General features: G+C 30.0%; 1 protein-coding gene and 2 long non-coding RNA genes across 4 annotated transcripts; 1 reads left to right on the top strand and 2 right to left on the bottom strand.

Annotated features, from left to right (window-relative positions):
- Positions 1–12,470: 12,470 nt before the first annotated feature.
- On the bottom strand, positions 12,471–13,719 carry LOC113784757 (uncharacterized). 2 transcript variants are annotated; one of them, XR_003470899.2, is made up of 4 exons: positions 13,482–13,719; positions 13,233–13,315; positions 12,985–13,089; positions 12,471–12,718 (listed from the first exon to the last, which is right to left on the bottom strand). It is a non-coding gene; the product is annotated as an uncharacterized lncRNA (long non-coding RNA). The 2 variants fall into 2 exon arrangements; XR_012163321.1 differs by lacking the exon at positions 12,985–13,089.
- A 666-nt stretch (positions 13,720–14,385) lies between these two features.
- LOC113784756 (uncharacterized) lies at positions 14,386–15,049 on the bottom strand. Its single transcript, XR_003470897.2, has 2 exons — positions 14,778–15,049; positions 14,386–14,702 (listed from the first exon to the last, which is right to left on the bottom strand). It is a non-coding gene; the product is annotated as an uncharacterized lncRNA (long non-coding RNA).
- Positions 15,050–25,967: 10,918 nt separating this feature from the next.
- On the top strand, positions 25,968–27,050 carry LOC140920221 (toMV susceptible protein tm-1(GCR26)-like). Its single transcript, XM_073368149.1, has 2 exons — positions 25,968–26,722; positions 26,817–27,050. Exons 1-2 carry the CDS (start codon positions 26,516–26,518, stop codon positions 27,048–27,050), a joined length of 441 nt encoding a protein of 146 aa, XP_073224250.1. The 5' UTR covers positions 25,968–26,515.

Here is a 27,050-nt window from a genome sequence, read left to right as displayed (position 1 = left end):
TTGAGAAAGCGCTGTAAAATGTACAACAAAAGCGCTGTAAAATGCAGACCCATAAATTCATATAATGGGTGTGCATTTTACAGCGCTTTCTCAAAAAAGCGCTGTAAAATGCAGACCCATAATTTCTTATAATGGGGTACATGTTACAGCGCTTTGTTGCAAAAGCGCTGTAAAATGTGCATAACAAGCGCGCGTTATATTTACATGTTTTATAGCGCTTTTTTAAAAGCGCTGTTGTATCATTTATAGCGCTCGATTCCACAACGCTTTTTTTTTTGTTGAAAAAACGCTGTAAATGGATTAAAAAAAGCGCTGTAAAATGCAGTTTTTCGCGTATGACATTTTGTTTGATGGTCTTTAAGTCGAGTGTAGAGGTTTGACGTATGCTTAATGGTCTTCATTATATGATATATGCATTACCTTTCTTTCACTTACCATTTCAATACCCTTCTATTAGAATCAACGTGGGTTGAAGAATTATAACATTTAATTACTTTGTGAGAACAATTTACAGTACTAATAAATTTAATGAAGTGTGCAGTTCGCTTGTCATGAACTTTAAAAGACCTTATGTTGCATCATCTGATAATTGTAGAAGAAAAACAAGACAATGCTCTGGAATATCTGTTAAAGTTGTGACTTATTCTCATAAGTGTGCTCTCAATGCCCTCTAATGAATCTGGAAAATAGTTGACAGTTTGGTGAAAGTGTCAAGTCAACACTCTATCAAAGTCAACTTTCTAATAAAAAATCAACATTGAAGAAGTCAACATCCCAACAACTTCTACTCGTTAACTTGGACTTTTCCCAACTATAGAGAAGTTCATGACATCCTCTGAATGTGTCGTCATCTGATCTTTATGTCATTTCTATCAAGATACAATGAATCAATTATGAAGACGGATTTGGACAAGCTTTTAATGTTGATACAAGATCTCTAAAGATTTGATACAAGTCATTATGTTTCAAGTTGATTTCTTGCAATCACATCAACAGTAAGAAATCCTAATGATATTGAAGTTTCTCTATAAAAGGATTTGTGATATTCACTACAAGAAACACATATACGAGAAACCTATTGCCGTCATATACAACAACTCGTGAATAACTTTGTATTTTTTCGAAGTACTGAAAACTTCAAATACATTTTGAGAGCATACCTTGTAAACAATCTCTTATGAGATTTATTCAAAAAGTAATCTTAAACACTATTTGTAACTTAGGCTAGTAGTGATTGTTATCCTCAACAACTTGATTGTACTAACCTAGAAGGTTGAGAAGACTTGAACACATTCACATTGACTGATAGGGGTTCAATGGGCGTGTGATACTGTTGGTGATTAGTGGATTAGATCGTTCAATGCGAAGGGACAAGACGTAACTATTGGAACCAAGTTTATTTTATACTTAGAGTTTTTGTGATAACAAAAGTATTTTATGAGAACAATATATTTGACTTCAAAGAGTATGAAAGAAGATTCATGTTTTTGAAAAAATCTAAAATAAGATTTGATTCAAATTTATAATTGAAGAAAATGTGAATAAGATTTGATTCAAATTTATAATTGAAGAAAATATGAAATAAGATTTGATTCAAATTTATAATTGATAAAAATATAAGATAAGATTTAATTCATATTTACAATTGAAGAAAATATTTGACGAAGTTGAAAAGAAGATATGGTAAAAATTTGAAGAAGATCTGATCAAAATTTATCTACAACAAAATATGAACATAATGAATCTGAAGAATTTACAAATGCAATCCGAACAAAATACAAACTAAATCACTCTAAAGAATTTACAAACCTAATCTGAACAAGATATAATTCAGAATTAAACAAGGATTAAATGGAAGCCCTAATTTTAACTATAAATAGATATTCAATGCTAACGAAGAAGATCAATGAAAAACAGAAAAGAGTAAAAGAACTCAAGTTCAAAATTTCAAATTCATATAGAGAAATACTTGTTCGAATGTGATATATTCTCTAAGTGTTTTTTTTTTCTTAGAGTGCGAGACTTATTATTATTATCAACTTTATTAGAAGCAAACACTTAAAGTTCTAATATTTCGTATCCAACCCGATAGTGGTTTAGTTCCTTCTTCAATCTGGAGTTGTCAAGTTGTTAGGAGAAGACTTGGTTTGTAGGGTCAAAGTGGTTAGTTCCTCAAAAGTCTGGGCTTGTTAGGCTATTTGAGAAGACTGGCTTTGAGGGTTAGGTGTTTTGTAATTCAAGGTATTTGAATTAGTGGATTAAATCCTTCTAAATGAGGGAATTGGATGTGGCCAAGTTAGTGGTAAACTAGGATAAATCTATGTGTCAAATTATTTATGCTTTCATTATTTGCTGCTTCTGAATCTGATTGCTTCTTATCTAAGTAATTCATAAAAATCAATCAACCTTCATCAAATTAGTAAAATGTTATCAACTTTATCAAACACAATTCAACCCCTTTCTCGTGTTTGCACCTTCAATAACTATCGAGTTGGTGGTGAACCATGATAAATTGGTTTGTGCTCCTTTCGTTATCTCTTTAAGTATTTTTTTTTAAACAAAACACAATTCAAACCTCTTTTTCTTGTGTTTTTCTCCCTACACCTTCATCGTGAGATCATTTGATTTGCTTGAGTTTTTTTTTTTTTTATGGATTTAACAATTGTCTCATTTCTCGTATTTGTTGCTCAACTTGTGATATCCTTGCCTCGTGTTGTCTAATGTTTCCCTTACTACTTCGTTGGAAACTTATTCTTTAGTGACACAGAGCTATTTAATATCCTCTTAACAATAAAACAATATAAAAAATAACCAACTATCAATAGCAATTAGTCTTATGCTACCTACAAAGTTCATACAACATGATAGAAATATATTTATCTAAACTTACCAAATTTTTATCAAGAGAATGTGATATATATTTGTCTACAATCAAAATATCATGGCAATACGACAACCGTGGAAATGTTTTTAGAATATTGGACGTTCTTCTTTGCTACACGATCACATATTCTAAAGCCTATCTCTCTATATATATATTAATGTCAAGTCACCAAAGCAAATACAAATTAAAGTCAAAAAAATAATATAAGTTCGTAGATATTAATATTATGGATCATACAATGACAAGAGATAACATATAAACAATGATATATCTGTAATACAACAATGCATCCTCTAATATGCAACTGGGAAGAATTCATTCCCTCACGCAAACAAATTGTTGTTCAATTAAAACTTTTAGAAAAAAAATATCATAAACAGCAACACTCCAATTAAATTTTCCAATGGAATGTAAGCCATCTAACAACTTAGTGTACCAACCATGTATAGTGGATGATGAATTGGGAAATAGAACTTTTATCAAACCAAGAAAAGTTGGCAATATTTCTCAAGATCTTCATCACTATCAAAATTGACAATCTTTGCAAATATGGATTCTACCATAATGAATTCCCCATCAAAGAATCTTTTTGTAACTCACCCAAGGTCTTCTTTGAAGTTCATTTTTTTACTTACTATGCAAAGTTCTAATGCAAAACATACATCTAAAGAGTAAAATGTATTGTCATATTTTGTATACAAAAACCCCCACTTCACTGTTTTAGGGCCTTCTTAACCATTTCAGAAATCAAAATCTCACTAAAACGATTAATGGTTCTCTGTAAATTCTAAGTATGCCATTTTAATTCTAAGATGAAATTGATTACTTTGGACAATTAACTGATATATTTCAGTTGGATTATTCAGGCAAATATAAGATTGTTCTATTCAAATGTAATTGGGTTGATATTAAGAAAGGTGTCAAGAAAGATAAGTTTGGACTAACACTTTTGAATTTCAAATTTTTGAAACATACTGGAAAAAATATTTGTGATGACCCATTTGTTTTTGCCTCACAAGCTAAAAATGTGTTTTATGTATATGATGAGAGAAACAAGGACTGACCTATTATTCTGAATGCAAAGGTTAGGGATATCTATGATAAGGGTGATGAAGAATCTAACAAAATGGAAGAAATTCTTGAGAAAATAATGCATGATACAAGTGAAGATACTCGAAATGTTATTGATTTAGTTAGACTTGAAGTTGAGGATGATAATGATTTCTTTGAAGTTGTTGTGGATGTTTATAATCTTGGTGATAGTGAAAATGAAGTGGAAAAGGAAGAATGAGATAATATGTTTTAGGTGTGCACCTTGAGTTAATGTTTTAGACGTGAATTTTATGCCATATTCACTTATATTTGTACAATTTTTTGTTAATGTGTTATTATACTTACTTGAGATTATTTCAATTTTTTTTATTTGGAGCAACAATGGGACGAATAAAAAAGTTAAAACATTCGGAATTAGACAAGTGATAATGAAGGAATACAAAATGTTTCTCCTCGTACAAACTCAACCAACACGCAAGAAATGAATGTTGCAGAAGTTGTCATACATAAGTCTATAGAATCTCACTATATAGCTTCTAACATAGAAGCCGAAGAAGAACCGGTTGAAAAAAGTATAAATTTTATATTATTTCATTTGTTATACTTTATTTATGTAAATATAGTGATTTATACTTTTATGACTTTTGTTTTACATGTAGATGTAGAACCTAAACGGGTTAGAGGTCCAACAAGCATGCTAGATGTATGAGAGGTGGAAGATGGTGATGTCATAATTGTTCATTTGGACAACCACGGTCGACCTATTGGGAATTAAGCAACAACTCTTACCCGTTTTATAGGTAGTGTAGTTAGAATGCATCAATATGCTCCAATCGGCTACAAATCAGGGAGACATATGCCAACGAGTTTCAAAGAAGAGATGCAAAAATTAATAGAAGTATTACTCTTGTACATTGAAATTATTTTTTTGTCAAAAATTGTAATATAACTTATTATTTTTTTAACATCTCTCATTAAGTAGATCAAATTTGAGTTTGTTCCTGCAATAAATGACTCAACAAAAGAAATGATAAAATTTGAGTTGAATGAGAAGTGGAGGCAAAGGAAAAGTTATTTAAAGTCAAAGGCATATGATCCAAGTAAGACAGAATATGAAGTTGCAACTGCAGTACCTGATGATAGAGTTGACCCAAATCAATATCGTGATTTGGTTCGTCATTGGTTTTCTGATGAAGGACAAGTAAGTCATAAATGCTATTATGTCTCAAATAAGTATTAACTGATTCATTATGTTGAATAATATTTCTCGTATGAAATGCGTAAAGTAAGTCAAATTAATAGACAAAATCGTGCTAAGTTTGAAGATGTCCATCGAATGGTACAAAAAGTCTTCAAAAATTTATTGATGAAAAGGTTTGTTTCGATTTTTACTTTTCATGGGGTGAATTGTAATTAAAAAATAAAGGCTTAATTGCAGTTTTGGTCCCCCTATTTTAGCTGATTTGTAAAAGTAGTCTCCCCATTTTGTTTCTCCACAGTTTTGGTCCCTCAAACAGAATTTTGGTCCAAAACTTGATGAAATTTCATTTTTTTTTTTGCATTTATTTAAGTCATATCATGCCTCAAAATCTCATTTGCAACAATTGTACCTGGAATCTATGATTATAAATGGTGTAGTACGACTTTAAAAAATGAAATTTCATTAAATTTTTTACCAAAATTCTGTTTGGGGGACCAGAACTGGGGAGAAATAAAATGGGGGGACTACTTTCGCGATTCAGCTAAAATAGGGGGACCAAAACTGCAATTAAGCCAAAAATAAAATATATTTGACTTGTTTGTTTGGGTTTAGAAAAAAAAAATAGCAAATAAATGGTACTTGGACGTGAAGAGATTTATGTTGAAACTCGTACTCGTAAAGATGAGTCAACTGTCAATGAAAAGGCTGCAAGAGTGATTGTAAGTTTTGAGCTTTTATTGGTTCTATAAAGTGACTTACTTTTTTTAGTATAGTGAATTAATTCTTTATGGTGTTGTTTGTTTTGAAAGATAATTGATAGTATTTCGATGAGTGACTTATAGTAAGGAGTCATAGTAACTCAAGTGATTAATTTTCTACTTTAAAGTATTTGCCAATTATCGATGTTGAATTTTGTTATTCAAGTGTTGATTTTTATCGTCTGCTAGTTGTTATAATATTCGAATGACTCGATGTTGCTATTTTATAATCTGTTACTCAAGTGCTGAATTTTATCATCTACTAATTGTTATAATATTGGAAAGACTCGATGTTGCTGCTTTATATGAAAGAAGCCATAATTGATCAATCTTGGATAGATGCAATGAAGGAATAACTTTCAATTAAAAAAGAATGAAGTCTAGAACCTTGTCCTAGATCCACTAGATCAAACAATCATAAATAAGTTGGATGAAGAAGGTAAGGTTGTAAGAAACAAAGTAAGACTAGTTGCCCAAGGGTACAATCAACAAGAAGGTATTGACTATGATGAAACATTTTCTCCAGTTGCAAGGTTAGAAGCTATAAGAAGTCTTCTTGCATATACATCTTGTAAACTTATCAAAATCTTTCAAATGGATGTTAAAAGTACATTTTTAAATAAACTAGTTTACTTCCGTCAGCCCCCTGATTTTGAAGATCAATCAAAACCAAATCATGTTTTCAAACTTACCAAAGCTCTATATGGATTAAAACAAGCACCAAGAGCATGGTACGAAAGATTAAGTTCTTTTTTTTATCAAAAGTGGATTTTCTAGAGGAAAAATTGACACTACATTGTTCAAGAAAACAAATAAAAATGATTTACTTATTGTTCAAGTGTATGTTGACGATATTATATTTGAATCAACTAATGAGAAAATGTGTGATGACTTTTCAAATCTCGTGCAAAGTGAATTTGAGATCAATATGATGGGAGAATTATGGTATTTTTTTGGTTTGCAAATTAAGCAACATAAAGAAGGCATTTTTATATGTCAAGAAAAATGCATAAAAGATCTTTTATCAAAATATAAAATGAATGAAGCCAAAATTATGACTACTCCCATGCATCCATCTTCCTCATTAGATAAAGATGAAAACGGAAAATTTATTTCTGAAAAAGAATACAGGGGAATGATAGGATATTTTCTTTATTTAACTGTCAGTAGACCTCACATTGTATTTGTAGTAGGATTATATGCTAGATTTCTAACTGCACCAAAAGAATCTCACTTATCTGTTGTAAATAGAATTTTTCGATATCTTGTTGGTACTACTAATCTTGGCATTTGGTATAGAAAAGGTTCTCATTTTAATCTTGTAGCTTACTGCCGTGTTGATTATGCTGGCCCAAGTGGTGCATGTGAGTTTCTAGGAGAAACATTAATAAGTTGGTTATGCAGAAAACAAAATACGATTGCTTTATCAACAACTGAAGTTGAATATGTCTCAGTAGCAAATTGTTGTTCTCAAGTCATCTGAATAAAAAAAAAAATCAACTTGAAGGCTTCTTTGTAAGTTATTCAAATATTTCAATCTATTCTGATAACACAAGCACTATAAATCTTTCGAAAAATTCCATTCAACATTCTAGATCAAAACACATTGAGATAAAATATCATTTTATCCGTGATCATGTTAATAAAAAGGAAGTTAAAATAATCTTTGTAGATAATAAAAAACAACTTGTTGACATCTTTACCAAACCTCTAGAATAGGAAAGTTTTAATTTCATCAAAGAAAAATTGAAAATGATAAAAAAAATCCAGTCTGTTTGCATAATTTTGTTTTAAGGAAACCAAGAATTTTCTTGGTTTGTTTCAATCATTATGCATTTTTCTTTCATCAATCTTCGTTTTTTTTCTTCACAAAATCAAAAAAGTGATTTTTGCGTACCATTAATTATAAGTGTTTGTTTGTGAGCAAAAGTAATTGCCATGTTGTAACCCCTACCCCCTATCTTCCTATTTTCCAACACTCATCTGTCACTTCATCTTTCCTATAGAAAAGTCAAAATTTTCTGCAACTCCTCAACTTCTACACACAAAAACTGCTGCCCTTCCTCACGTCTTTCACTTTTCCCAAAACTTAATATGTCGCTCTGTAAAATCTCACTCATTACCAACAATGGCTCGCACAAAAATGTTCGCTCGAAAAAACCCTTGCCCTGACATGCCATTGTGGCCATCATCTCCACCATCTTCGTCGTTCCTCACTCGATCACCTTTACCACCACCTAGATCCACTCCTCTAGAAGGATCATCAGAAAACACATTCTCGAACTATTTGTCCTCATCCCCAAACTCAAGCCCTAATCCTATCTTCAAATGCCCATCTCCAAATCCCTTAGCAACTGTGAGGACTGGACGTAGCCCAGTTTGGGTGAACCAAGATATATTTATACGTGATATCTCTTCCTTTATCTCTATTTATTTCTAGTCTTTTGATTATCAAATTAAATAGATAAGTTAAATTGTGTGTTTTTCACTAACAAAAAACGTTCTCCGTTTTCTATTTTCATAACCAAGATTAATCTTGCATTAAATCTTTTAAGTTTTAACAGGAAATTTTAAAAAGGTGAATTTATAATTCAAACCCCCTTTTCTTATAAATTGACATTGCTATTTCAAAAAAAAATCTTAGGTATTTGTGGACTATAGACGATATATAAAACTGTCGTCGAGATATGTCTTTCACCATATACCTACAGATTTCAGACTTTTACCTACGACTTTGTGTTGTCTCTATAAGTCAAGTTTCTTGAGAAAATGAATTATAAATTTGGGATTTAGCAGGAAAAGTATTTAGCAATGAATAATCACAAAGGATGTTAGTCGCTTATTAAAAAAACAAAGAATGTTAGTCGCTTATTAAAAAACAAAGAATGTTAGTCTTATTAGCATTTATTTTTCAATATGATCTATGTTGTGTGAAAATAATGAATCAAATGAAAAATCAGAGAACATTTCAGGAATTTCTTCACTTCTTTTAAGTCTATCTTTTTGGCCCTACAATACCTTATTTAGAACTTGAAGAATAAAAAAAGATCATATATAAAACATTTTCAAAATAACAAAATCACTATTATAAATGGTTGAACCACATACATAAGATTTATAAATGTCTCTATTATCATTAAGTCAATTTATAATTTAATATTATTACAAAGACATTTCTTATATATACCTTATATTATAGATAATTATTATTATAGATATATTTATTTTTATATAAAAAATTTAAAGTAGCCGTAACCTCCCTCTATCATATTTTCATTTCCAACAATATTAAATTCATCAAATAAAAAAATAAAAGTATAAGTGTATTTAAAGATTTAAGTTATAAATTTGATGAAATTTGCATTATATTGAAGATGATAATTAATTTTATGGATTTTGTTTAAAAGTTTTGATGAATTTTTGTAAAAAAATGATAACATTGTTGACATTTTAAAACATAAATGACCAAATTGAGAAGAAAAAAAAATATAAAGGACTAAAACGTTAACTGAAATTAAGTTAAAGAACCGTAGATGTTATTTAACTTAAAAAGTAATGAGGTGTTACTCTATACTAGTACACTCATATGTTTTCTATCCCCATCATATATTAACATCAATACTCCTTTTCCAGTGAAAAAACATCAATTCTCCTTCAATATTGTGAGTGACTTACATAAATATTAATAACACCACCACATTATATTAACAAGAGTCATTTTGTTTTCCTTTATCTTAGACTATTTTTATTTCTCAAATGTTTTATTTTTAAATATTTCAATTATTCTCCTTCACTTGCGACAATTTGTTTTTACTAAAAATACATTTTGGTTGCCAGGTTCGTGATAATTATTATTTAAATTTGAAGTAATAAATGTCACAAGAAAGGGGAGAGTTTGAATTGTGATCCATTTTTAAAATTAACTAATGTTTTTAATTTAATATACTCAAGAATGACCTTGGTAATAGGAGATTAAATAACTCAAATGTTATTTTTTAAGTTTTGAGGGGAACTTGGGCACGAAGACTAAATATGTCATGTCAAGGTTTTTCTGCAGTGCACTTGAGTCCTTGATACTTACTTCCAGCTAATCAATTTGAAATCAAAACTGCAAATCAATCTACATGAGTTTTTAGCAAGTGGACATTCACTATTTGACTTCTTAAAGCTTGATTACTTTTGGGTGATCTATGTGCAAATTATATCAATCAAGGAAAGACTTTTAGTGATCCTAAAATTGATTCATTTGTCTCTTGTCTTTTAATAAGACAACCAAAATGAATGAGAAAGTTCTACAATCATTATGTCATCAATCTGGTTTTGACATTTCTTTGAGAAATCTTACAAATCATTTCATACTTCATAAAAGTGTATTATTTTCTTGATATGTACATTAGATGGGTCCATATTTAATAATGAAATCCATTTTGATTTCTTAAAAATGATCATACGATCTTGCATGAACATGCATACTTCAACATACATGAATTAATAAGATCAAAATCATAATAAAGAAAAAATAATAAAATGTTTGATTATTTTCAAAGTATTAATTTAAGAATTTTGTCTTAATATGGTCTGCTATGTTTTATAACCAAAACAACTGAATTGGTGAGGAAGTTACTAAGAAAAGTATGTAAGTTTTAAATACATTAACATCAAAATTTAGTCAAATATAATTTTTAGTCTCTTCAAATTATGCAACAAACAATTTTAATATCTACTAAAATCAAACATATTTAATTGTCTTTCAACTTTAAAATTTTTGAATAATTTTTTGAATGCATAGTTTGAACATTATAAAAAGTGTAAAAAATAAATTAAGATAAAAGTAAATAAATATGAATCTAGAAATCGAAATTTAAACTCATTTCTTATGGATAACCTTTTAAGGATGTTGTAAACATGTAAACACAAATACAGGAAAAAAACATGTGTTGAGTTAATAGCAGAGACTAGTGGTCATGTGTCACTTAAATAACTCTTAATCACGATCATCCATATATGGTTGCGCGGTTAAGATTTAACCCTCTCATTCACTCATTGGATAAGCTCTAATTCATATAAAATATCCATGAATATTTATGTTCATACTATCCACCAATGGGTATGTTCATATCCTCACATGTATTGAATCAAATTTTTAACTTCCATCTATTGTCGAATACGGTTATACTCCTGATCAATGCAAAAATTAATAAGTGATATTTGAAAGAAAGTTTCATCAATAGGAGACATGAGAATGCTGATATAAAATTTGCTTTTCAATAATTTATAAGTAACTATGTCAATAAAAATTGGTCTGTAATGTTTTGGTATTGTCGTCTATTCAATAGACAATTTTTTTTGTTGATTTATTGTTTATATTAGAATATTTCTAATTTTTTTTTATCAATATTATATATTGTTATTTTAATTTTATTTTTAAACTACAATTACTTTTTTAACATATTTTTTTATTGATTGTTTGTTTAAAATTCATATAGTTATAATTTGTTAGTCTTCTATTTTATAATCAATTTCATATATTTTATAACTTTTTGATTACAAAATTGATGTGTTGATTCCACGTTAAAATGAACAATTGCATTTTTACAATATCAACACTAAAATTTACTCAATAAATACACAAGATACCGCTTCTAATCACGCAATCTACGGATTTAAATCTAGTTTTATTTTAAATTCACCATTACACATCAAATTAATATGTATCTTTGATTGCTTGTATGGAGTTTATTTCAAACTTGTGCTTGTGTGTTTAATTAGCAAAATCTATTTATAATCTATTAAATCATTCCCAAAATATTCTATCTTCGTTTCATCAATAATTTGACCATATACATTAGTTTTGCCACACCAAAAGTAATATGAGGTGCCCCTTCAATTTTAGTTTCACACAAATTCTATTCTATCTCTACTATTACACCCATATGTATTCCTTACCCATCATATTAATATCAATTCTTCTTTAATATTGTAACTGGCTCACATAAATATCAATAACACCACCACATTAAATTAGCAAGATATTAGCCAACAAGAATCATTTCCTTTTCCTTCATCCTACACTATTTTCTTTTCTCAAAAATTTTTTATTTCTAAATATCTATTACAATGTCACTACTAGAAATTAGTGTTTTACCTGCGGAGTTTCCTACGGATTAAAGCTAAAAATCCGCAGGTAATGTACATGCAGATAAATCCGTAGGAAAACTAAATAAATTCTGCAGCAAATATTTTATAAACTTAAGGCATTTCTTTACGAATATTCATGCAGAACAGATCTGCAGTACCATTTCTACGAATGTTTTCCAAGGGTATTTCCGCAGGTAATGTCACATGCAATTGATAATATATTTCGCATGAAAATCCACAGGTAAATCCGTAGGAAAGTTTGTAATGTATATTTTTAATTTGTACTGGTTTTTTTTTTCTTCTGAATTTTGATTTATATGAAAATTACACTTAATTATAATACATTTTTTAAGTATTTCTGAAACAAAATTTATATCGAATTCACAAATCATACTAAATATTAATTAAAGCATGAACTTCTTAGGAAAACAAAGTCTTAACATTAAAATTTTAATTATAATGTATAAACCAAAGGCTTTACTTTATAGAAAATATGAGTATAATATATACACACATTGTACATGATCATATAAACTAAAATATTTCAAAAACGGGTAAACAATATATATCCCTTTATCTCCTTAAATGTTTGGCAAGAGGGACAACGGGTGTAGTAGGATTGACAATCTTCTTTCTTTTCTTTTGCTCCAGTTGCTTACCAGGAACAAAACTCCATGCAACAACCTGATGCATAAAACATGAAGGCGAAAGTGCTCAGTCAAAAAGTTGCTCATAGTTATACATGACCAAAGTAAGGTTTATTGGGCAAATCCAATGTCCTATCATTTCACTTCTTCTATATCATCAAACCATAATTTGAGATTGATTCAACGAAACAATAATCTGAGATAGAGAAATTCAAGCTTCATAAAAGAAACTGACATCTTTTTAAAATATTTGCAAGACCAAGTGCTAGCACATTGATATTCACAATTAGCCAGAGGAAATACCTTATATATAAAAGCATTTTCCCATGCTCAATTCGTTCACTTTCTGGAGGATAATCTTTTAATGCCCCTTCATATGCTTCCAGAATTTCAATAGCTTTTGATGCTCTGTTTCGTATTTGAAGTTCAGTACAACAAACAGCCACAATAATTTTTTTTATTTTTAAAAAATCCATTTCAATAGCACCTATCAATGATACCATTTCTGCTTATAAAAATGGAAGGAAAAAGGAAAAACAAAGGTAGCATACCTTCAATCCTTAGCAAACCACTTCATATGCTTCAGATTTACGATCCATGCAATTTAATGTCAAACCCTTCATTGATAAAGTTTCTATCAACCAGAAGGAGGAACAGACACATAAATAAATAAATAAAATACCCAAAGAATCATGATAATTAAGAAATGGAGATAGGTGGTGTGTTACTTAACTGAAACATGTAACAAGGAAATAAAACATTCAAGATGACAAAGTAAAAGCAAGCACGAAAAAGTATACCTCCATCATCTGGAATTTTTTTCAAAATGGCATCGGCTGCTTTGAGTTCCTTTTTGTATTGTTTAGTTTCAAAGTATACATCCACATTGTTTTCTGTTACTGGTGCATGTAAGCATCAGATCTCTCATTGTAACAAGTATTTGAAAAATCACAAAATGGACATTGCATTTATCTTCCATTAATGAAACATAGTTTCAGTATGATAAAAAATCAATCTTACAAAAATAAAAAACAAATTAGACATAAGCTTAATTCAAAATACCTCTATGCAGGCAGTAATGTCAACACTTTTTGACTCCTTTAATTTGACAATAGACTCCAACCTCAGAAAAATACTAGATCTGCAACTAGAAATTTATTTATCTCAGATTTGTTTTTTGGAAATTAGAGGAATCCCAAATTGCCTTCAATTGTTCCCACATTCATTCTCCCATCCAAGTAGGCTTATTTTCCAAATCTTTACGTGCATCTTGCATTAGTGGTGACATCTTAGCTGCACTCCTTTTTTCAAAGTTGCGTTGCACCATGTCGCTCAAAGTTGGGGGCCATGTAAACCTTTTCTGTAATGGAAAAAACTGAAGTAGTGGGAGAAGATGAACAAAATGGATGAACAAAACAGAAACAATATCTTACACACATTAGTCTAGGAATCAGGCTAGGAGAGAAATTAAAAACCATACAATACATAAACTAACTAATTAATTAACCAAACAAATTACAACATATATGGGAAAGAACAAGAAACAGGAAACAGGAGAAATAATAAAAAAAAATGTCTATTCTAAATGCATACAGTTTTTGGAGCCATATTAAGTTATGAACTCAAGATTTATGGTATATAGGCAGGAAGCATAAATTTTGCATCTGTATTGTCAGAGTCCAATACCCCTCTTCCCCAAAAGCATTGATTCTCAAGGACTAGCATTACTCATTCCCAATAATTCATATAACTAAAAATGATATAATTTTGGCATGTGTTGACAGTTTTGCAAATAAGTGAAAACATAATAAGCAAGTATCAGTTCTAACTCTATGGAAAAAAGGCAAAGTTTGAATCTCAACAATCACACACACCATCCTCTATACATTATTAATACCATAACAACATAAAATACAAAGGGAGGGACTGGGGAGAATAATTAGTTATTGTTCTGTATTTGCAGTGTTGGCCCGTATTTTGCACATTGCTGTATCTTCACCAGCTGGCTAGGGATTAACCACCTGTTGAAAATAATTGCTTGATTTACAACCACCGTATCACAAGTCTAAATGAACATCTTCTCCTTGAGAACTAACCTTCAAATTAGACGAATGCACATTGACTTTGCCAAAATATCTTGAGAGTATGAGTCGGGCAATATTCTCAGCTGACACAACACTTGTTTCCATGGTGCTAGCCGCATTTTCGAATGCATTAACATAGTAAAGATGTCGCCCATCCAATATAAATGGTGCAAATATTTCTGGGGCGTGATAATGAGGGTAGGCTGCCCAGTTTATCCTAATTGTCTCCTTCCTCCCACTGTCAGAGGAGCAATCAATAAAAAGTTACAATTAGAAAACTGGTAAAAGTTCCAAATATTTCTTTTCAATTGAATACATTAGAAAATATTATAAGCAAAGCCTCATAACAAACCAGTACACAAATACATATAATCAAAGATTACATAGTAGTACATGAGTCCAAAATTTAATGACTAACTAATATAATGATATTTTTAATTGAAGAGATCTATATGACTAACTAAATCTTTTTATTTTTTACAGTTTTAATCCTCAGACTTTGTGAAATCCAGTAAAAATAATTTAAACTCAGAATTTAAATTCGTATTTAATGGAATTTTTAATTAAAGTTTATTAAAATTTTGAATTCAAATATTTATTTAATTAAAATTAAGAGAACATCATAAAAAAAATAGAAAAGCAATAAATAAAAAAGGAAGTCGAAATCCAAATACCGTTTTTGCTTATACACTTCTCAGATCTCAGTTCCCTTTTGCCAGAAACACCACTCTTCTTCTTCTCTTGTTTCCACCGCCACCACTCTCACTAAATTAGAAGAAAAACCTTCAATCAGAAGAAAATCAAAATCCTAACTCACTACAGTTCATGAAAATGAATAATGAAACGAGAATAATGAAAAATGACAGAAATGAGATTGAAATAAAATAGAGTGGCACGCAACACTTACGAAGGCGACGAGGTTACGATGACGAGGTTGAGGTGCAACGTAAAGAGCTTAAGCTTCGATGGCCGCAAGGTGTGACGGTGGTGGCTAAACCAGAAGAAAATCAAAACCCTAACCCATTTTAGTTCACGGAAATGAATAATGAAAAATGGCGAGAAACGAGACTGAAATAAAACAGAGTGGCGCGCAACACTTACGACGGCGACGAGGTTACGATGACTATGGTTGAGATGCGGTGGCGAGGTGTGACGGTGGTGATTTGAGATGCGACGGTGAGGTGTGACAGTCGTGGGCTAAGAATACGCAAGTGCCACGGTGTGAGGGTTTCTGATACATTTCTTTTTCACTTTTGCTTCCCACACCCCTCAATTTACTTCCCACACCCCTTAAATTTTTTTGTAAACCCTAAATACCCAAACTACCCTTCTCTCTTTATTCAATTAACTCATCATTTCTAACTTCATCATTTTCATCTTCATTAACCTAACTTCATTATCTTTTTGAATAGTTGTTTTTGAATGTTCATCAATGGTTGTTTTTTGAATGGTTCTTCCAAATTTTATCACTTTTACGTGAACTGAGATAACGTATGTGTACGTGAACTCAGTTCACGTATGACTGAGATTTTTCAAATTCTTACCTATATGTGAACTGAGTTCACGTATGTGTACGTGAATTCAATTCACATGTTTGCTACGTGAATTGAGTTCACGTACACCTACGTTATCTCAGTTCACGTATTTCATATGAAATTTTAAAACTCCATTGATGTACGCAAACTTAATTCACGTACGTTTACGTAAACTTAATTCACGTATCATCTGAATTTTCTTAATTTTATCAGATACGTGAATTCATTTCAGTACGTGAACTGAGTTCACGTACGAATCCCTGATTTTGAAAAAAAATATTTAAGCTACAAAATCCAACAAAATCCATACCTAGTTGATTTGAGTAACTATAATGATAAAGATGATGAAAATGATGAAGATATTGAAAGTGATTGAAGATTATTGAAGATGAAATGTATCAAAATGATTGAAAAATATTGAAGAAGATTGAAAATGTTAGGTTAATGAAGATGAAGACGATGAAGATAGAATGAAGGGTTAAGTGAATAAAGAGGGAAGGGTAGTTTGGGTATTTTGGGTTTACAAAAAAAATTGAGGGGTGTGGGAAGTAAAATGAGGGGTGTGGGAAGCAAAAGTGTTCTTCTTTAGCGTGCGAGAGTTTTTTACTTTTTCTTTTACAAAGTTGTTTTAGGGTTTTAATTAGTTTTTTTTAACGGCAGGATTTTAATTGTTGAAAATGTTTTTTTCCAATTCCAATTTTTTTAAATTCCATTTATTTGTTTTAATAAAATAAAAAGATACAATGACAAAAAACAAAAATTATTTTTTTGTCAAATAAAAAAAGAAATCTGATTACATATGATAATTACAATATAGTACATTGTACTTACAATATATATGATTTTATTTTTTTACCTTTGTATGATCAATTATAAATAAATATCCATAAATAGAATATAAAATTTGGATCATCTCAATCAAAGTCACTCTTAATTTCTCACTATCTTTTTTAATTATATAATTTTTTTTGTTAAATCAAAAATTTATATTATATAAATTATAGATATAAAATTTTATATAAATCTAAAATAATTTAATATATAATATAAATTATAGATATAAAATTTTATATAAATCTAAAATAATTTAATAATCTAAAATAATTTAATTTAATTATGAAAACAATTTATTTAATTACTGAATTCAAAATTAAATAGATAAATTTATCAAAACTCTTAATTCAATGAATTTAATAGACAATATATTATAAAATTTAAAAATCACAATAATATTACTAGTGGAGCGGGTTCGGGTGCAGAAATATAACACTCCAAAGCGTCCCTCTACTCCAAATTTTAATTTCAGAAAAACCCAGACCCACACTAAATCAAAACGAATTTTCCTTTCTAAATCAAGATGGATTCAGATGTAGATTGCTACTGCGAGTCCGAATTATATTATCATCTTTAATTGTGCAACTTGTCTTATTTTTTTAATTTGTTTAAAAAGAAATTCTACCTTAATTATTTGAAAATAAAATCATAAAATTGACATGAAATTTACCTGCATAATTTCCCAAGGATAAAACACTCATAAACTTTGCTACGGAATTTGCTGCGGAAATTGCTGCAGAAATCTGCCGCGGAAATTTGCCACAGATGAATCTTATGGAAAAAGACGAACTTTGCTGCGGAAATATAGTCGTGTGTAAATCCGCAGCAAACGAAAACGTTGCCTGTCGTTTTACCTGCGGAACACTATACCGCAGGAAAAGTCTTACTATACTTGTGAACCGCGGGAAAATCCGCAGGTAAAAAGCAAATTTCTAGTAGTGTGTATTAAAATTGACTTTAAATACTATTGTGACCCATCATTCAATATTATGTCATTTCATTCAACTGTTGTCAACTCAACAAAAATCTCATGTGGCGTATCTAAAAAGTATTCTTTCATCGTCTCTCTTCCATGCTTCTTATTATTCCACTTCCATTACTTTAACACACATAATATTATTATTATTATTATTATTATTATTATTATTATTATTATTATTATTATTATTATTATGTGTCATGAATTACAAATTAAAGTATAATCAATATTAAGTAATCGACACTTATTATCCTCCTTCACTATTGGTAACATGGTTTTAACTCCAATTAGTATATTGGTCCTTTTATAAACTTCTCAAGAAATATATAAATGACAACAATTTGTAGAAGTTATTGTATATTATTGTTTATGTTTATTTGGAAAAGACAATAGCACTTACGCTTTGGTCTCTTTTAAAGTATTTATACTCCATTTTTTTATATACAATTTTATTAAAATAATTCCACAAATTAGGATGTTGTCATCTCACTATTAGTTTTGCTATATAAGTTTTTTTTACACATATATGCTATTCTACTAATTCACTCTTAGTACGTGGTCTATCTCTCTAAACTTAGTGCCTTATTAAAAACAAAATAGAAACTCCAATATTTATTCTGCCGTTATATTTTATTTAATAACTCTTATTATTCAATTGCACCATTGTCCCTCCTCCAATTCTGAATTTCTAAGTCGATAATTTTTTTTCTTCTTGTAACCATTTTCACACACCTTATGCAATTAGCTTTTGGATTGCAGACCCGCCACTACCACAAGAAAACCTTCTAGATACATATGAGTTTTTACAATCCCACTTTATCAACTCAATAGAAAACCTCTTTGCAACCCAATTATTTTCGAAGAAGTAGATAGAGTTGGAAAATTCTTCTTTTGCACAAATAGCATTTGAATAAATGGTGTTTTGTAACATATTCTACCTATTTGCTTATTTTTCTAAAAACCTTAATTGTTATTAATTAGAATATTGTTTTCGCAGGCATAATTGATCTAATATATGACATAAAAGTATAGTGGCTCCTCAAAAGATAAAGAAAACTGTTCATATTCAGTAGTGTTATTATTGTGTTTTCGAGAGATTTAGAACTATGTGTCGTTTAATACATAAAAGAATATTGTTTAATATTTAGATTCGGAAATCATTTGTTGTTTATTGTACAAAGATGTTTTATGTTGTCAAAAAATTTAAAAATACTAACTATTTGAAGTTTCTAAATCTGATTACTTCTATTTCACCATTAAAAATACTATCTATTTGAAGTTTCTACATATGATTACTTCTATTCAACCGTACATACACGATTGTTTGTGAAAATTTTCAAGCCAGTTTGTACAGAAGCCTCACACTCAAGACATTGAAATTTAGTTTTATCATTTCTTTGACAGAGTTAGAATGAAATGAATACCAAATGACAAAATCATATAAATATTTTTCTAACAATATTTTGCCAATAAATTTAAATTTGTTCTGCCACTTTTTTTAATAATATTTTTCTATTAAGAGAGCAACTAGAGTTAAATTAAAATATAAGTTACAACCATTTTTACTAAGATTTAAACAACACTCATTTTGTCTTGCTATTTTTAATTCTACTTTTCACTTTGTATTCTCCATTTTGTGTCCTCATCTGAATAACTTAGATTAATTTATTCCTCAATCATTTTAAAATTATAATTACACGACAACACGAGTAAAAAAAGAGCAAGTCTAATATGATTTTACAGTAAATAATTACATATGTTTATATTTATTAGGCTATATAGCACATGCGGTCCCTTAACTTAATTTCAGTTAACGTTTTAGTCCTTTATCTTTTTTTTTTCGGATTTGGTCATTTATTTTAATTTTAAGTGACAATTTGATCTTTTATATTTTAAAATGTCAACAATGTTATCCTTTTTTTTTTTTTACAAAAATTCAAAAAACGCATCAAAATTTTTAAACAAAATCCATAAAATTAATTATCATCTTCAATATAATACAAATTTTATCAAATGCATAACTTAAATATTCATCTCCAACAACATCAAATGCATAAATTTTCATCTCCAACAACATCAAATTCATCAAATAAAGAATGAAAATATGAGTTTATTTAAATATTTAAGTTATGAATTTGATGAAATTTGTATTATATTGAAGATGATAATTAATTTTATGGGTTTTGTTTGAAAATGTTGATCAATTTTTTGAATTTTTGTTAAAAGAAGGATAATATTGTTGCTATTTTAAAACATAAAAGATCAAATTGTCACTTAAAATTAAAATAAAGGACCAAATCGGAAGAAAAAAAGAACTAAAACGTTAAGTGAAATTAAGTTAAGGCACCGCATGTACTATTTAGCCTATTTATTATAATGCTTTTAACATTTTTAATACTAAATATAATTTATGAGCTTTGTTTGCATGATGATCTTCACTATGGGTTTATTTGAAAAACATATATTATTTTTCGTTTTATGCATCCTAACCACACATTTGAGAGAAGGATTTGTTTTTTAGCTGAACATTTGAGAAAGTGATCAATGTTTAGCCATCAATATTTCTTTAAAATGATATAGTAATTAGAAAGATGTAAATTTTAACAGATTATTGATTAACAAATAGATCATTAATGATTAATAATTAATATATTATTAACTTTATACTTATCACTATATTTTAATGTGTAGATATTTTTTCCATAATACTCATTTTGTTCTATTTTCTCATAATTTTTTATGAGTGAAATGTATATAAGACATTAAATTATAAATCCGATTGATCAAACCTTTAAATATCTTTTTAACAATTTTAAATCTTATTCAATGGGTAAAATTTAATATATGAATTAGTTGCAATTACATTCTCCAAAATATTATACATATTCTCAAATGTGTGTTTATGTATAAATCCATATATAACAATTACTGAAATAAATTCAAAAAAAATACTCTACAAACAATATCCATAAGTTATATTATTTTTCAAATTTTAAAATCTTATTCAAAATAATACTAATATGTTAGAGGCTATATATCCCGCGCAACACATGAGCCATATTTTAGTTTCAATTATTTTTCTTTCTCTGTGAAATTGTTTATATTTTTCCCTAGAAACCTGGACCTCTCCTCCTTCTAGGGCATGAATATTCTACATATTTTCATACAGAAGTTAGTGCATCAATCTTCTATATACATGAATGATCAAAAAAAAGGCAGGACGAAGTAACCTAAGGCTACAAAATATTTTGTCCAAACAAGACATTGTATATTCAGCTATTGAAATTTTAAAATGAATTTTACATTTCATACTTTTTCTTTTTTTCCTTCTCTTTTTTCTCTTTCAATAAATGTTAATTTGTTGTTTTGATTATATTATGTGGTTTGCTTTACTAGAAATATATTTGAGTTGCCATCTTTGTGATAAATATTACTGATATTTACTTTTCATATGCTCCACTTATAATGCTTAATCTGTTCCGCTATGTTTTATAACCAAAACACCTGAATTTCAACAAATCTCCAAAAGAAAGAAGGTTTTTGATTTGGTGAAGAAGTTACTAAGAAACGTATGTGAATGTTAAATACATTAACGTCAAAGTTTAATTTAATACAATTTTTAATCTCTACAAAATTATTCAACAAACAATTTTACTCACTATTCACTACGCTAAAAATGACATTTTATAGCGCTTATTAAATACAAGCGTTGTTGTATAATATTTTAAAAATAACAGATGATACAACAACACTTTTTTGACAAGCGTTGTGGAAAAGGCGCTGTTGTAGGGTCATATAGGGTCACATAGCGCTTCCACATAATGTTTACAAGGCTCTTACAACGCTTTTTCAAAAGCGTTGTAAACTGAAGCGCCCTCACATAATTTTTTACAGCGCTTTTGGAGCGCTTTAAACACAAGCGCTGTAAAATATAGCGCTCCCACCTTATGTTACATAGCTTTTAAAGCATTTTTTTGACAAGCGATGTAAAAGACTTGCGCTTTCACATAATTAAATGACCTATCAGAGCATTTTTTATACAAGCGCTATAAAAGACTTGCGCTTTCACATAATTGAAGGACCTATTAGAGTTCTTATTATACAAGCGTTGTAAAATCATTCACTTTAAATAAAAATAATTTACTTTAAATAAATAAAAACAAATTTAATACATTGTCCTAACCCTACAAGCCCTCATCTCCTCTACTCTGCGAACCCTCATCTCCTCTACTCTACGAACCCTCATCTCCTCCACTGTGCGACCATCTACTGCTCCTCCTTTAAAAAAAAAATTGGATACGTTGTCTCAGATACTATATTAATTAATTTGTTGTTGTCACTAAAACTAATAAATTGTTACATAATAAATCATATAAAATCTATTCTTTTTTGAAATTTGTTAATCTATTCTGTTTTGAAATCAGTCTTGGACCTTGGTTTCCATTTTCCAATATTAGATATGTGTACTATATATTGGTATAATGTTATCAGTAGCTTATTGTTTGTGTAACTGCATTTATATAGGTCATATAAAATGGACCGAAATTAGATGTCTGCCAATCGATTGTCAAAAGAGTATGAAAATGGAGTGAAAGAGTTTGTTGAGTTTGCAGTGAAGAATGCAAAAGATACAAATAGAGTCGTTTGTCCTTGTTTAAAATGTTGTTTTGGAAAACGTGTTAGAGAAGATGAATTAGAAGGACATCTAGTATGTAATGGAATTGATCAAAGCTACACATGTTGGATAAGACATGGTGAGAAAAAAAAAAGGAAACATTAATTTTGAGAATGGTTCGACATATGCTTCAATTGATTTCGACACAGATACATATGAGTCAGACCGAGTTGAGGAGATTGCAAAAGCAGTTGAAGAAGATCTTCGGGATTGTCCTAAAATATTTGAGAGTTTGTTGACTGATGCAGAGAAATCATTATATAATGGTTGTACTAAATTCACAAGACTGTCGGTGATATTAAAGTTGTACAACTTAAAAGCGAGTAATGGATGGTCTGATAAAAGCTTCACGTATGATAATGAACTTCTCAGTCGAACCTACGAGGCTAAACGAATTGTGCTCTATTGGCATGAGTTACAAAAGAATTCATGTGTGTCCTAACGATTGCATTTTATTTCGAAATGAATATGAATTACTAAAGGCGTGTCCGAAATGCAATGTCTCTCGATATAAGAAGAAAGAATCTACTCCAGCAAAGTCGTGTGGTATTTTCCTATAATACGAAGATTTAGGCACATGTATCGCAGTGAAGAAGATTCAAAACACTTAACATGACATGCAGATGAAATAATTAGAGATGGAAAGTTTTGACACCCTGCAGATTCTCCACAATGGGCAAAAATTCATCACGAGTATCCAGAATTCGGGATAGAGTCAAGAAATCTACGACTTGCACTTTCTACTGATGGAATGAATCCATATGGTCTTCAAAGCATCTCACACAACACGTGGCCTGTGATATTTTTGATTTATAACTTACCTCCATGTTTATGTATGAAGCATAAGTTTATGATGTTGTCTCTGTTAATTTCTGGACCCAAACAATCGGGGAATGATATCGACGTATACTTGACTCCTTTAATTGAAGATTTAAAAAAATATGTGGGAGACAAGTGTAGAAGTTTAAAGGTCAGTGTGCATGTTCTATATGTGAAGAGAGTACAAATTGGATGTGGTTGAAACATTGTAAGAAGAATGTATTTCTTGGGTGCTGGGAAACTGGCATGCTGCAAGGTTGTGAATATGTAAATGTAAAAAATATGTGTTGTGTTGCAAGGTTTTGTTGTGAATATGTAAAGTTATATAGTTATGTGTTTTTGTGAACATGTAAATGTAAAAAATATGTAATTGTGTCAATATCATGTGATGTTTGTAAACTGATATGTCAATATGTAAAGTTACAAGTTTGTTGCTGTTGTTGTTTAAATGAAAAATAAAGTAATTGTATCAATATCATGTGCTGGAATGAAAATGATTTTGGAAAAAAATGAAAAGACATTGCTTTCTTAAAAAAATGCCATAAAAAATCTGTTTATACAAACAAACGTTATTTTAAAAATTCCATTTACAACGTTTTTTTTAATAAAAATAGAATAAAAATGCACCTATTACAGTGCTTTTTTGAAAAAACGCTGTAAAGCTAGTACAACAAGCAGTGCGTTTTTAGAAGAGATTTACATCGCTTTTTTTCTTTTAAAGAGCGCTGTTGTATCTTTTTAAAGTGCTAGATACTACAACGCTTAATTTTTGGAAAAAGCGCTGTAAATGGCTTAAACAATCGCTGTAAATACTATTTTTCGCGTAGTGATTGAAATAAAACATATTTAATCCTTCAACTTTTAAGTATTGTAATGATTTTTTGCATGCATGATTAGACACTACAAGAAAACATTTGTATACCTACGGAAAATTAGCCACGGATCATAACCCGTGGGTAAATTAATTGTTACCCACGGAAAAACCGTGTGTATTGTTGTATAAAATAATTTTTTTTTAATTAATTACCACAGTAATTCCGTAAGTAAAATTAAAAAATCCGTGGGTAATGAAAAAAAAAATACAATCCTAACTTAAATTTTGCCAAAAATTTTCGTATTATTTTTTACTACAGCTTATCCATGGGTAATGTCTATTTTTTAGAAAAAATTTCTGTTTAATTTTTTTAAAAAAGGACCCCAACTGATACTAAATTAATTTTATCAGGCTGCCTTCTAAATGCTCCTCCGAATCGTATCTTCCCTAACCCTTCTTCCCTGAGCCCTTCCTCCGAATCGTATCTTCCCTAAGCCCTTCTTCCCTGAACCCTTCCTCCGAATCGTATCTTCCCTAAGCCCTTCCTCCGAATCGTATCTTCCCTGAGCCCTAACTCCGAATCGTATCTTCCCTAAGCCCTTCTTCCCTATCGTATCTTCCCTGAGCCCTTCCTCCGAATCGTATCTTCCCTGAGCCCTTCCTCCGAATCGTATCTTCCCTGAGCCCTTCCTCCGAATCGTATCTTCCCTGAGCCCTTCCTCCGAATCGTATCCTGTTCTTTCTCGTCTCAAACAGTTTTCTGCAATGAATAAGCTAAAGAAGATGGCATTGCGGGTAAATAAAGCTAATTAATGCATGGATATTAATTTATGTATGAATGTTGATCATACATTGTTATGAAAAAGGTGATGCATTTTCATACATAATATATGAAGTTCCATTGTTGCCTTTGTGGATTGTACTATCGTGCACTTCTTGATTTCCAAATTAAGTAACCTTATTGGGCTTATGCACTTGCTCTTCACTTTCAATTGTATTTAATCTGTTATATTTTTGTTTGATTGAAACTAAGTAACTTTGTTGTTTGCACTCACTCTTCACTTTCAAGTGGATTTAATATGTTATCTATTATGTTTTTGTTTGATTGAGACTAAGTAACTATAGTTATAGTTGTTTGTAATCATTGCTTGTTATGCTATTTTCTTAGGTAATTGCCGAAAGTCTATCTGAAGAGGAAATTGCTGGTTTGAGAGAAATGTTCCAGACTATGGATACTGATAACAGTGGTGCAATCACTTTTGATGAACTCAAAGCTGGTCTAAGAAGATATGGGTCTACCCTTAAGGATACAGAAATACGCGATCTTATGGAAGCGGTAGGGTGTTAGTGACTTAGTTTTGTTAAAAATATATTTTTCTCTGTATTTTGTGTATGTACTTTCATGGTTGCCAACACTTATTCATATTATTTTTTATTTGTGTGTGTATACATAGGCTATTTTGGGAAAGCAGATACTTAACTTGGATGAGCTTTGTGGAGTTGCTTGTATTCTGTTTGTTTCGATTCAGATTCTTCTTTATGCATTCCTACCTCTATTTGTATTTTTTATACATATTCCTTTCTTCTATTTTGCTTAGGGTGTTTTGGACATCACAACAACAGAGGTAGCAGACTACATAGTTGGAGGCGTAATGGCTTGTGACAGTTCTCGCTTTGATGTTATAATAGAGAAGAAAATCCCCCTGGTCCTGAGTGTGGGAGCATTAGACATGGTTAACTTTGGAGCAAAAGATACCATACCACAGAATTTCCAGCAGAGAAATATATACGAACACAATAATCAGGTGACTAGGTGATGACTACACTACATGACTAAGGTGTTCTGTTTTGCTTTTGCTTGAAAACTACTCATATCTGCCATGATTACTATATCACTTTTATTACCCATATTGATCATATATTTCCCTCTATCCCACAACTTTGACCAAAGCAAGATTTATCAGTGATGTTATATTGGACTACTCAAAATGCATTTTATAATTCACTGGAATTAAAAATGTTTGACTTGTTGAAATGGCTGATTTTGTCGTGCTAATCTAATAAATCAGTTGATTCTCTTTCCAGGTTTCACTCATGCGAACAACAATGGATGATAACAGAAAATTTGCTGATTTCATAGCAAATAAACTGAACAGTTCATCTTCTAAGATTTGTGTTTGCCTTCCAGAAAAAGGTATATCTGCTTTAGATGCACCAGGTAATCCTTTTTATGATCCAGAGGCAACTGATACTCTTCTCCACGAATTACAAAGGCTTATTCAGACTGATGATAATCGACAGGTATTTGTGAACTGTAAAGTTTCAATTTTGCTTGGGTTTTATTTTACTTGTTGCTAGGAAGACATTTTAAGGTCAAAAGTTTTGTACTGTGCAGGTAAAGGTGTATCCCCATCATATTAATGACCTTGAATTTGCAAATGCACTAGTTGATGCTTTTTTAGTGGTTAATGAACAAACTGGTAAAGATTCTACTCATCCACCAGTAGCCATTCCTGAGTCTGTTGAACACTTCCATGAGGATTCTGTTTCAAATACATCAAGCTTTGGGACCATTGTCTATACACCTAGAGAATTCCCAGATGCAAAACCAGGTTCTCATTTCATTTAG

Source organism: Cicer arietinum, chromosome 5 (assembly GCF_000331145.2).
Source record: "Cicer arietinum cultivar CDC Frontier isolate Library 1 chromosome 5, Cicar.CDCFrontier_v2.0, whole genome shotgun sequence".
Classification (NCBI taxonomy): Eukaryota; Viridiplantae; Streptophyta; class Magnoliopsida; order Fabales; family Fabaceae; genus Cicer; species Cicer arietinum.
This window is presented reverse-complemented; position numbering and strand designations above follow the sequence as displayed.